Genomic DNA, 14,028 nt, shown 5'->3' with positions numbered 1-14,028 from the left:
ACAGCGGTGAAAAAGCCTTAAAAAAGAAAGAAGAAAAATGAATCTGGCACCCGGGCCCCTCGCGAGTTGATATTTTTGACTTTGACAGTTAGAGTAATCTCTGGTTAGTGTGGTTCAAATGGCATCTTTAACATTTGGCGTTTCTACATTGTTTACTTTTGTTATTACACTAAGTTTTGCATTAAAAAATACAAAAATTATTAAAATTAACAAACAAATACTCAAAGTACCTGAAATGTAACTCTGTGATACGTAGCTTTGCGGATTTCTGAATATAAACTTGTTATAACCTCAAAATATACCAAAAATGGAGAAGCGAAAGCGTTCGAGCAACACTATTCGTTCGACCGATTCCGATAAGAACTCTTTAAAATCTCGACGCACAAAATACGACAGCGCGTTAATTAGAGAGTTCCAAATGAAAAACCAACCGAATACAGATCCGTTCAACGAGAAATGTGACACTATTTTAGCCACTCTGACAGACGTAGGCGAACATTTGAACACACGCTTTGACGACTGTTCGCTTTCTGATTTTGCGTTGAAAAAGGAGCATACGGAGTCTGAGTTACACGAAGTCTTAATCCTGGACGATGCCTTCGACCAAAATAGCTTAAACGAGGAAGAAGCCGTCGCGAAAATGCCGGGAATCGTCATTCAAATCGTGAAAGAAGAGGGAAATTTGAAAATGAAACAAGTGACGAGCGGCCCGCGGCACGATCTTCCGGAGCATTCGAATGATTTTCCCGAACATTCGGACGATTTTCCCGAAGGATCGGATAATTTTCCCGAACGGACGCGATCTTTTTCGAAAGGTGGCGAAACAGTTGGAAGTGATAATTGTGAATATATTCCCGATTTCGATAGTTTAGCCGAAGAATCTCCGCCAAGTGCAGAGGACATGTTCTTGTGTTGTATTTGCGACTCCTGGAAAAAGACGTTGACCGAATTGCTCGACCACATTAAGTACAAACACAAACAAATACGGGTGAGAGATTTGTTTATTATTGGAAATTAATACTTTTTAACACAAATTTTTACAGCAATTATGTTTACATTTATACTCTCAGTATCTCTTCTAAAATGAGGGAATTCAGTACTATGGGAAATTGGATATGAAATATTTTCTTACGCGCAGTAAAAATCATAGCATTCAATTGTACGGCCATCTTTATATATACAGGTGTTCGGCAGAACGTTGAACATACGAAAATGGGGAGTAGGTGGGGTCATTTGCTACCTACTCAGCCCCAAAGATTTGACCTAGGCGCCAAGATTTTTTTATATGATTTATTTTAATATGACAAACTGATTAGTGAAACATTGTCATTATTACCTCCTTTGTGAAGCGCCGCTGCCACGTTGGGCGCTTCCCTCAGAGAGTGAAAGAGAGAAAAGAGACCCCTTATGATATGCTTTGTGTAACCATCCCAGTAATAATCCGTTGCATTATTTTCACCTTTGCATTGATAAATTTCTCAAAATATTTTACTTTCCACATAAGTAGAATTTTGTCGAAATGGTCCGGTTAGGTTAATAACAACGAATAACCCCGGTTTCAAAAAAGATATCAAAACAAACTACACACCGTTAGAAAGCTCATACTTAAGATATGTTTTAAAAAAATCAGAAGCTTTCCATCACTTTTAGTTTTATTTAAATGCAACGCGAAGTTGAGCTTTAAATTTTTTGAAACTATTTTTTCATGTTTGAGGGTCCATAACTTTGTTTCTACCAATACCATGAAACAAATATTAATTTTAAAAGGACTTATCAACCATTAAAATTTCAATAAAAATATAAAAAAATCAGATCTGCCCTTAAAAAAAAAGTTATAGGAGCTAAAGGTATGAAAGTTACGAAATTCCAAATTTAAAAAAAAAGTCATATTAAAAAAATCTTGGGGCCCCGGTCAAATCTTTGGAGCTGAGTAGGAAGCAAATGACCCCACCTGCTCCCCATTTTCGTATGTCCAACGTTCTGCCGAACACCCTGTATAATTCCTCTGTACGTGTGATGTCACCGTACTCCTCCTACACCGCTTAACCGATTTACGTGCGGTTTTCAGAGAAATATAGATCTTTGCCCTGTGCGTGTTTGTAGATATTAAAATCTTCAATCGAATAACAAATTCCAACAGGAATGGAGAATACCTTAAATAAGGGAATATGGAAGTCTAGCCATTTACAGGGCTTATGACCTGTCATTGGCTGGTTTAAGTGGCCACTTTACACACTGTGTAACATTCACCATTTTGCCTATGTTTGAACATCCGTATTTCTTCAATTCTTGCATTTGTTGATTTTAGTGAAGTTAAAGAGCTGAAACCTTTATTGTTGTGAAGAGATTCATCTGAAAGTCTTTTGTCTACGAAAATTTGGATAAACTCAAATATTGTAATTCAATCGAATATGTTAAAAAGAAGTTAGGAGCATAAATGTTCTATTCATCGATCTACCGGGGTTGCATTCGAAGAGAATGCATTTTAATTTTTTTTATTTATTTACAATTTTAAAAAACCCGTTAGGGTTACGTTGGAAATTTAATATTTTCTAGTCATTTTATGTCTCGTCTAGTCTAGTTAGTTCAGTCATCATGTGCTTTTTCAGATTGATTTTAAATTTGTCTCCAGTAAAAGTTTTCAAGTAGTAAGGTAAGTGGTTGCTTTTTTGGTTTAAGTTTACAGCGATTTAAATGAGCACTAAATAAATAGTCCAGATCTTGTCTCGATGTCCCTTATGTTTGTCAATGCTTCTTTTCTTTAAAAAAAAATGTTTTTAACTATTCTTTTATTAAAATATTACAACAGCGATGAAGAACATTTAAGAAAAGGTAATATAGAAGACTAGGCTTTGGCTGGTTTAAGTGGCCACTTTACACACTGTGTAACATTCACCATTCTACCCATATTTGAACATCTATATTCCTTCAATTCTTTCATCTGTTGATGTTTGTGAAGTTAAGGAGCTGAAACCTTTATTCTTTTATTGTAATATTAAAACCCTATAAATTGTATAAATGGACAATGTCCGTTAATAAATAAATAAATAAATGATTTGTCATTGCTTTCCAACGAATAGCTGAGCATTTTATGATATTATCTCTTAAAATATTGTTTTTTATATTTCAGATACTACAAGAGTATGAACGACTTCTGTACCAGCAAAAAAATACAATTTTAAAAGTAGAAACATCATCTAAAGAGCTTATATTAAAGAAAAACTTTAAAGCTGTTGAAAAACTACTCGAATCGTCCAAAAGAAGTCTCACGAATTTCACTCTAGACCTTTTTGGTAAAGGAGACATAAATATCTTCGAAAAATTCATTTCTGTCATGTTCAAAAGAATCGAATTCTCCCTCGGGCGTCTAAAAAAAACAGACACAACCAAGAAGATAGTAAAACCAAAAGGCAGAAGAAAAAAGGCTCTTCGGTGCAAAAGAAAAAAAAAATTGCAACCGGGAATTGAAATGGTAAACGTCGAAAGCCCGTCGGAAAATTCCGGATTCTCCTCCGAAGACGACGTCTGCCTTAAAAGCATTCGCGAAATCGGCACATACAGAGTCGCTAAAGACGGCGAAATAATCGGCAATTTAGATCCCAGTTTGGAATCTGAATGGTGTTTGCAATTTTACACGTTACCCGTCTTAGAAGACAGCCAAAAATTGAGTCTCGCAGAACTAGAATCCATCCGCGTCGCCATCAAGAACATATGCGACGGAAAGCTTCCTAATTTTGAAGAGATTTCACACGTCAAAGTCAAAAGAGTCGAGTGGGAAACGGACGAGGCATTGCCCCCGGACACGCTGTTCTGCGGAAACATCGCGAAAGAAAACACTCGGGCTCTGAATCGAATCACGTCGCTCGCTGAACTATTTAACGCAGAAGGAGACTTAATTGATGAATTGATTCTGCACGACGACGACGACGAAGCTGTCGCAGACGTAAAGTTGGATTACGGGCACACGAACGCCACGTTCGCGTGCGAGATTTGCGGCGATGAATTCGCCACGGAGGAAGAAAAACAGACGCACGACGAATTGCACAAAACGTCATTCGTTAAAATCGGAGCGGATAAGTACGTCTGTCAATATTGTAACGTAGATTGTGTGAAAGGATCGGAGATTCTTTTGCATTACGCTACTAAACACAAATATACTATGCAGTGCGAAGTCTGTTCGGATTTTTTCGCATCGTTTCAAGCCCGGGCGGAGCATTTTAAAACGCACCGTACGCTAGCATGTGGCGCTTGCGGGAATCGTTTCAAAACGGCGTTTCTCTTGCGGGAGCATTTCCATTCTACGCACCGGGGACGAAGCGCCGTAGGCAAAGAAAACAACGTTTCCATCCATCGGACGGAACAGAAAATCAAATCGGTGATTAAGTTTTCGAAGACGAGTGCTCAGGCGCCCAACTGTAAGGTCTGCGGCAGGAAGTTCACCAGCTTTGGACGGCTTTCGCAGCACCTGTTCATGATGCACGGAGAGACTTTAAATAAAAAATAGCATAAAAATATTCCACAACGTTTTGAGTGTGTCCAAATGTTAGCGGACCGGCTGGTTTTCCTCCCTAGGAAGTTATTTAGATCTAAATTTGCTGCGGCAGAGTGGGAAAACATTTTTGGCAAGAGAATATGGAAATCTAGGCATTTACATGGTTTATGACCTGTCATTTGTTGGTTTACGTGGCCACTTTACACACTGCCTAACATTTACCATCCACATTTAAACATCCACATTTCGTCAACTCTTCCATCTGTTGACTTTTGTGAAGTAAAAGAGCCGAAACCTTTATCATGTAGGCGAGATATATCCGGCTGAATCGATTCACCTACTAGGCAACGCCTGAAACCAATTTTCCAATTTTTATACTGCTTTTTTACCAGCTAATTAAAAGAGAAACATCTTCTTTTTTAAACATTTTTAAAGTAATAAAGGTCTATAAAATACTGTCCAGTAAAAAAAATAATTTTTGCTAATTATTAGTAGCATAAAAAATACTTTTAAATTTGTAATTTTGAATTCCCGCAAAAACGGTCATTCCATTGGCCACGCCTCTAATATGTAACGACTCATGTTTATTTGTTCCTGGCCCTTGAAATTTGTGTAGAACGATATCACGAATCTTGATGTCACAACACCAAGGCCAAACACTATGAAGATGCCAAGATCTATGAACTAATTTTTATAACAACAACAACAACAAACCATCACGCCGTTTCGCCGTAGGGGTAGGCAGAGAGGATAGAACGCCATAACACTCTATCTTGGCATACAGACCTCGCTTCCTCTACATTCATACATCTTCTTATGCACGCACGCCGATTATTCCTACTTTTGACATGTCCATCTTCAAGTATTTGATGGACTTGATCGTGCCATGTCTTTCTCGGTCTTCCTCGTTTTCTGCATCCATCAACATTTTCATCGTAGATCCTTTTAGTCGTTCTTTCGCTGTCCATTCGCTCTACATGTCCAAACCAGCGCAGCACCCCTTTCTTGATTCTGTCAATAATGCGTGTCTCAGCCTTACACACTTCACGGATCTCGACATTTGTGCACCTATCATACATCGTTTTACCACACATTCGCCTAAAGGATCGTATTTCGACAGCATTCGACCTACTTTCGTCATTATTTTTCCAACTCCATACTTCGCTCCCATACATTAGAGTTGGAACTAGAACTCCGTTGTGAACTGCTAGTTTAGCCTCCTGCGATAAACATTTGTTTGCCAAAATAGATTTTAGTGCACCGTTCACCCTGTTCCCGGCACTCACCCTCATTTCAATATCTTTATCGGCCTTTCCATCCCTAGTAAACATACTTCCCAGGTACACAAATTCTTCTACCTGATTCAGAATATCTCCGTTCACGCTGATCTCACATTTAGTTATATTTTCATCCCTTTCAAAAACCATCACTTTCGATTTATCAACATTCATAAGCAAATCTCATTTTTATTGAATGTCTTTTTTACATTTATGTATGAAATCACTTCTCCACAATATTCATATTGATTTTGAAAACACAATTAATTATTCTAAATACAATTCACATGTTTTTATCAGTATTTGTAGTATGTAATATTTATTTATGTATTACATTTTTAAAGACATATTTGTACATAGAAAATTATTATAAAGGCAGAAAGACAATGTTATATAGTAGACTCGGTGGGAGTGGAAGCGGGAGAGAGGTGTTTTAACTTCACAAACATCAACAGATGAAAGAATTGAAGTAATATAGATGTTCAAATATGGGCAGAATGGTGAATGTTACACCGTGTGTAAAGTGGCCACTTAAACCAGCCATTGACAGGTCATAAGCCCTGTAGATGCCTAGACTTCTATATTACCTTATCTTAAATGCTCTTCATCTCTGTTGTAATATGTTAATACAGACCTTATTACTTCTTTTAAACAGTTTTACACATCACCTGACATTTAATCAACGGTGTGGCCATTTTATGAAGTAAAGTGTCGTCACATTAAAAAAATTAAAATCTCCAAATCAACCGCTCTCTACGGGGTAGAAACGGTTCAGAACACCAGCCCAGGAATCGAACCCAGGACCTCAATCGCGGACTCTGCTTGATTTTTTTTCAGTATTACCCAAGAGTAGCTTTCATGTCGATGCTCCGCATCGAGTGTGAAAATGAAAATGCCATGAACCATTATTTATTTATATATCAACGGTTTAAAGAACCTTTTACAATGAAAAGTTTTACAGAAATAATCACAGCAGTGAACAATTCAGTATGTAATATATAATATGAAATATAGTTGAATAATTAAAAACTAAACATCTCGGTGAAAGTAAAATATTTTTAAAAAAAAACAGCGAAAAAGTAAAAAAGAAACATAACATAAACAATATTTTGAGTTTGTCCAAATTTTTGTAGACAAGGACTGGATTCAACTCCCTGGGGAGCAGTTTATATTAACATATTACAACAGAGATGAAGAACACATCTTAAATGTTAAATGTTCTTCATCTCTGTTGTAATATATTGGGAGCTGTTTATATTAATTGAAATTGAAAAAATAATATTTTCAGGCGTTGCCTAGTATGTAGGTGAAATAATTCAATTAGATGAATCTCACCCGCATTAATAAAGGTTTCAGCTCTTCAACTTCACAAACATCAACAGATGAAAGAATTGAAGGAATAAAGATGTTCAAATATAGGCAGAATGGTGAATGTTACACAGTGTGTAAAGTGGCCACTTAAACCAGCCATTGACAGGTCATAAGCCCTGTAGATGCCTTGACTTCTATATTACCTTCTTTAAAATGTTCTTCATCTCTGTTGTAATATGTTAATGTTAACAGTTCCCCAGGGAGTTGAATCCAGTCCTTGTCTACAAAAATTTGGACAAACTCAAAATATTGTTGATAAATCCACCTGGTCCATGAAGAAGTATAGAAATTGAAAAAATAATATTTTCAGGCGTTGCCTAGTATGTAGGTGAAATAATTCAATTAGATGAATCTCACCCGCATAAATAAAGGTTTCAGCTCTTTAACTTCACAAACATCAACAGATGAAAGAATTGAAGGAATATAAATGTTTAAATATGGGCAGAATGGTGAATGTTGCACAGTGTGTAAAGTGGTCACTTAAACCAGCCAATGGTCATAAGCCCTGTAAATGCCTAGACTGCCATATTCCCTTATTTAAGGTATTCTCCATCCCTGTTGTAGTTTATTAACCTTTAAACTGTCTAAGCCGGGTTAAGTGATCACTTTACACACTAGGTAACATTCACCACTCTACCCGCGTTTGAACATCCATATTTCTTCGATTCCTCCATCTTTTCTACAAAGATTGAGGCATATAATCTCGTTAATCCTTCGATACTCACCATTCTATCTCTGTTTGAACATCCGGATCGCATTCTCTATAAGGTCCTTCATCCAAGTCTAGTTTTAAAAAATGACAATCTTGAGGAATTTCCCTGATGGCACGTCTACAAACATTTACACACGCCAAAAATATCATCGATTATGTATATTTAAAAAAGTACCTTTGTAAATAAAATACTTTTGTTAAAAAATATTGGAATTTTAATTTTTTTAGGAATTTTTTTTTACAGTTTTATAGAAAAAGATGTCAGAATTCGTACAGCAACTTTGAAATAAAAACTGATAATAATATTTTTAAAAAACATGTTAAATATTTTCAAGCATCATATTAATCACCACTATGATTTTGAAAATGTTGTAATTGTCAAACTTAGCGATATGTGTGCTTATTTTGGAAGATAATGAGTCGTTGGAAGTCTAAAATTTGGGAGGAGGGTGAGTGGTTTAAAAATCATGCTACAGAGTGCTCATTTCAAGGTTTAGTGCAAATTTCTTACAAAATCAATCGCAAAATTTAGTTATTTCCTACTACTATTACTACTACCATCACGCCAATTCTCCGTAGGGGTAGGCAGAGAGAATGGACCGCCACACACGTCTATCCTGGCATACAATTCTGGCTTCTTCCACATTCATACATCTCGTCATACATGCCCTTCAGTTCTGCCTGCTTTGGACATGACCAGACTTAAAATTTTTGTTTATCCGATCATGCCACGTCTTCCTCGGTCGTCCTCGTCTCACGTTACCGCTCATTTTCGTCATATATACTTGTTACAATATTTGAGTTTTTACCAAATGTTCGCAGACAAGAGACTGGATTTCACCCCCCCGGGAGTCATTAAGATTAACAATTTACAACAGGGATGGAGAATACCTTAAATAAGGGAATATGGAAGTCTAGGCTTTACAGGACTTATGATCTGTCATTGGCTGGTTTAAGTGGCCACTTTACACACTGTGTAACATTCACCATTTTGCCTATGTTTGAACATCCATATTTCTTCAATTCTTTCATCTGTCGATTTTAGTGAAGTTAAAGAGCTGAAACCTTTATTGTTGCGAAGAGATTCATCTGACTGAATTATTTCACATACTAGGCAACGCCTGAAACTTTTTCAAAAAAAAATTCAATCCTTTTAAATCAGCCAATGATAGGTCATAAGCCCTGTAAATGCCTCGACTTCCATATTCCCTTATTTAAGGTATTCTTCATCCCTGTTGTAATTTGTTAATATTTACTTGTTTTACCATACTTTTATCATCCATTCGTTCTACGTGACCAAACCATCTCAGAGATCCTTTCTTAATCTTTTCAGTTATACTTGACTCAGATTTACACTCTCGCCTGATTTCGTCATTCGTAACCTTGTCATACAGTAATTTTCCACACATTCGTCGAAGAGATCGCATTTCAACCGCGTTCACTTTCATTCATAGGTGTTGGGACTAAAACTCTGTTGTGCACTGCCAGTTAAGCTTCGATCGACATATTTTTATTGGCAAATATTGCCCTTAATGCGCCGTTCATTTTGTTGCTCACATTCACTCTCTTTTCAACATTTTTTTCTACTCTTCCATCTCTTGAAAACATGCTTCCCAGATGCACTAATTCTTCTACTTGTTCGAGACATTCGTTGTTTACATTCTGACAGCTAAAATAACATTCGCACAGCGTTTGGAAGAAATCGTCATTTGGAAATAAGTCAAATAAATAACTTCCTTTTTAGAAATAATAAATTTCACGAAACTGTATGAATTCTGACAGCTAATTTTGACAGAGTAAAGTAAGGTTATGTCACATAGGATAGGTTAGTATGGTAAATACATTAAGTTTCATATAAAAATACTATAAATTCACCACTTAGATACAATAGTATAGTGAAACTACATGTTATAGTGAATACATTTAAAATTGTACACAATCAATACTTTTCCTAAAGACTAAATATTATCAAAAGATACATATTTAAGATGGCGATACAAATCGGATATATGAATGAAAATGTAAGTAAATTGCAAACTATAAATCTCTACACGTAGAGCCTTGTAAGGCGGAGATCATGTATTTGATAGATCACAAAATGACAATAAAATACAATGAAAGCTTTAAGTTTCTATTTGACTATCGATAATATAAAAATACGAATTCAATTTTTGCTAAATCAGTTCGAAAAAATTGATGGCAAATATGCGAAACTGAAGAAAGTCACCGGTCTTAATTTGTTGCAACAGAGAGGTTGAACATTTTTGATAAAAGATATGGAAGTCTAGGCATTTACAGGGTTTATAGCTGGATTAAGCGGCCACTCTACACGCTGTGTAACATTCACCATTCCGCCTACGTTTAAACATCCATGTTTTCTCAACTCTTCCATCTCCTTTTGTGAAGTAAAAGAGCTGAAAGTTTTATTGATGTGGGTGAGATTCATCTGGATGAATTATTTCTTCCCCTAGGCAACGCCTGAAAATACTTTAAATATATATTTTTGTTCAATAGGTGTTCATGTACTAGTGCCTGTCACATTCGACAGTAGGCACATTCAGTGTCATTTTCGTAGTGCGCAGTCCCGGGAACCATGTTGCTTTTGATTTCAGCCCATCGTCTTTGCTTGTGTTATTTAAATACACAAACAACCAAGACAATAATGTACCAAAATTAATATGCCAGTCATTTAACTAGGGTGCACTCCCACTTTCCACCAATAACCGAGTGATTGAACTAATTTCTTCTTTTGTTTTTGTATCTTTAACACAAACACCGGCCACAGAACCGCTTCTCTGTCTTGTAATAAGTTCTCGTGTTCTTTCTTATGCGGATTTATTGCTGAATCGGCGTCACGTCACATTCATTCTTCGCATAGCAAGGGCAAGTAATTTTTCGTATTAAAATCCAGCATATTCCAAATCCGGTGTGAAAAATAATGAAACCCACTAAACCGCGAAACTGTTAAATTAGTAATTTTTGTATGTGTTTATTTATTAGTGTATTCATTCTCGTATGTTGCGCGCCGCGCGGCATACTGTCGATTAAACCCGCGCGCGGGTGGACGACGCTATTTACGTGGCCGGCCGTCATGCAGAGTGAGAGTGGGGAGGCCGGGCATGGTCGCCCGTACCCCCACTCCCCGGCGGCGGCCGCGCACTCGGGCGTCGGGCAGTGCGCCGCGGGAGCTTTATAATGGGTAGACTAAAAACAAACAGTCAGTTCGCTCAAGACACTTAACGCGTGTGTTTCATTTCTACGCCTCCGCGCCCTCCGCTTTCCGCTGGACTTCGTGGCTTCGCTGCTGGCTTCCGCCTTGACTGCCCTGGCCTCTTTGCACCAAAAGAACCTGTTGGAAAGCCCTTTTCGGGGCTACTGAGGTTGACTTAGCGGTCAGTGCTTTCCCGTTTATGCCGGGTGGACCGGCTGAGTGGAACCAGGGAGACGAAGACGCCACCCCCCCCCCTGTAACGGGTCGGTTACAAATGGCAAATTAACGCTTTTTTGCAGCACTGAAACTGAATGCTTAGACCACCATATTCCGTTTTCAAATACGATTTCCATCTCTGTTGCAATAATGAATAAAGACGCTTATCTTAATGAACGGTTTTGGGAAAAATTCACGCGTTTTCATTGCATTTGGTGGAGCGGAGTCTCCCTGTGCAGTGATTTAGGTGAGGTTAGGTTAGATTATATTAGACATTATGAAATTTTTGATAATAGTTACTTTAAAGGCAAGATTATTTAGGAATGGACGTTTTAAATTCAACTCCTTCCTTATTTTGAACATTTTCTCTACCAATGACCCACCATACGACTAATCACAAATATATACTATTTCTTTTATCTCAGATAGGACTACGTAATATAAACATGATATTACAATAATATACATATGAGTAAAGTGTGTATCTTAAATTAAATATAAATATTTATGTAATACAATATTTAGAAAGGCATTTTCATAAATATGTTAGTATGGATACGTCATGGACACAAAAAGATTTAAGTTCTTTTGTTACGTAAAAGTAAAGCGGGGTTATTTCAAAATGCCTTCCTCATATATTTGTGGACTTTAACCAGTGCATGTTCTAGGATTTTATGTTTAAATATTTTTACAAACAAAATTTGAATGGTTCGTGTGAGCAATGCGAAGAAATAAAAAACCGTATAAAAATCATAAGCTCTCTATCTTCATCACCATAATCGGACCTTACACCAGTCCGTTCATGGTATTTTTGTCAGTTGAACAATGATATTCGTCCGTCCATTAATGGTACTTGTCAGTGTAACAATTATACTCGGCCGTCCATTAATGGTACTTGTCAGTGTGACAATTATACTCGGCCGTCCATTAATGGTACTTTTCAGGGTTACAATTATACTCGGCCGTCCATTAATGGTACTTGTCAGTGTAACAATTATACTCGGTCGTCCATTAATGTCACTTGTCAGTGTAACAATTATACTCGGCCGTCCATTAATGGTACTTGTCAGGGTTACAATTATACTCGGCCGTCCATTAATGGTACTTTTCAGTTGAACAATGATACCCGGCCGTCCATTAATAGTACTTGTCAGTGTGACAATTATATTCGGCCGTCCATTAATGGTACTTGTCAGTTGAATAATGATACTCGTCCGTCCATTAATGGTAGTTTTCAGTTGAACAATGATACTCGGCCGTCCATTAATGGTACTTGTCAGTGTGACAATTATACTCGGCCGTCCATTGATGGTACTGGTCAGTTGAATAATGATACTCCGTTGATGGTACTTGTCAGTTGAATAATGATATTCGTCAGTCCTTTAATGGTATTTGTCAATCCATTACCTAATCATAGGTACCTGTCAGCAGAAAAATGGTTCTCGCCAGTCAAACAAATCATATCAATGATTCCGCTGTATATTGTCAATGATATTGCATTAATAAGATTTTTCGGCAAGGAACCTAAAAGGCTTTTTGCTAATATATTACAAACAATTTTAACCAACCGAAAATATCGCTCGAGCATCAGAAAAATTATCTTTATTTTCAGAATAAAAATAGCAATAATTCAAAACTAACGGCTCCTTAGTACCTGTAAAAAAATTATAGCAGCAAAACATTTTTTCAGTATCACTAACAATATGAAAATAAAGAAAAAAGGCCTATAATCAAAACAAACTACATTTATTTTGACATAAATAAGCAAAAAAATATTTTTTGTTTATACTTTTTGTTATATATTGCTTGCGCGAACCTATCATTTTATATTATAAAATAATAAACAAATAAGTAACCAATTTTTAAAAACAATCACATTTTAAATCACACAACCTTTCCTAGTATAAATTAAATCACTAAAATATATATACATTTTTTTCCCTTTTCACACTCATTTTTGCAGGACTTCTGAATTCGGAAGAAAATATTGAAAAATGATCGATACAAGAACAGATAAGTCATAGACTCTGAATATAATAAATGCCCACTCATTACAGAGAGACAGACGTTATTTAACTGTAGATAGAACAAACTCCAAGTTACATTAAATCTGACATCTTGCTAAAGTAGGAAAGCGTTCTTTCTAGAGTTAAATTAAACAGATCGAATTAAGAACAGATAAGAACTCGGAATAGAACACATTCCAACTCATTACAGAGTGACAGATATTATTGGACTTATTACTTAAAATGTAAATGTAATTCATATTGTTAACACATATTATTAAAAATAAATCTATTTATTATGTGCCTACATACAGAACTGCACATAACCTATAATGTAGTGAGTAGACGTGGGTAAAGCTAGGGTTTCCTAGGACAGCGGTGCCCGTATCTTAGCGGCCGTAGTGAACGGTGATACGGTGGACAGCCGTCGTAACAGTGACTAGAGAGTGTTTTTAAACCACTCTCTAGTCACCGTTACGACGGCTGTCCACCGCATCACCGTTCACTACGGCCGTTAATATACGGGCGCCGCTGTCCTAGGAAACCCTAGCTTTAGACCCTGTCACCGAGAGGATACGTGTCACTTGATCTGCATCACCAAAGTGACCGAATCTTTTAAGTAATTCAATGGAACGAATGTGTCTTTTGCTCATTCGGCTCATTTAGGTCATCGTATCTCCGCATCTTTCGCATCATCGTATCATTTGTGTCTCCATATCTTTCGTGTCATCTCAACGTAAATA

General features: G+C 36.8%; 1 protein-coding gene across 1 annotated transcript; it reads left to right on the top strand.

Annotated features, from left to right (window-relative positions):
• Nucleotides 1-77: 77 nt before the first annotated feature.
• Nucleotides 78-6,497, top strand: LOC148278836 (uncharacterized). Its single transcript, XM_088230808.1, has 2 exons — nucleotides 78-988; nucleotides 3,131-6,497. Exons 1-2 carry the CDS (start codon nucleotides 308-310, stop codon nucleotides 4,502-4,504), a joined length of 2,055 nt encoding a protein of 684 aa, XP_088086934.1. The 5' UTR covers nucleotides 78-307; the 3' UTR covers nucleotides 4,505-6,497.
• Nucleotides 6,498-14,028: the final 7,531 nt, after the last annotated feature.

This window comes from Micrasema longulum, unplaced genomic scaffold (genome assembly GCF_059751315.1).
Source record: "Micrasema longulum isolate JH-2025_06_02 unplaced genomic scaffold, ASM5975131v1 h1tg000820l, whole genome shotgun sequence".
Classification (NCBI taxonomy): domain Eukaryota; kingdom Metazoa; phylum Arthropoda; class Insecta; order Trichoptera; family Brachycentridae; genus Micrasema; species Micrasema longulum.
The sequence above is the reverse complement of the archived record's forward strand: the minus strand, read 5'-3'. Positions and strand labels throughout refer to the sequence as shown.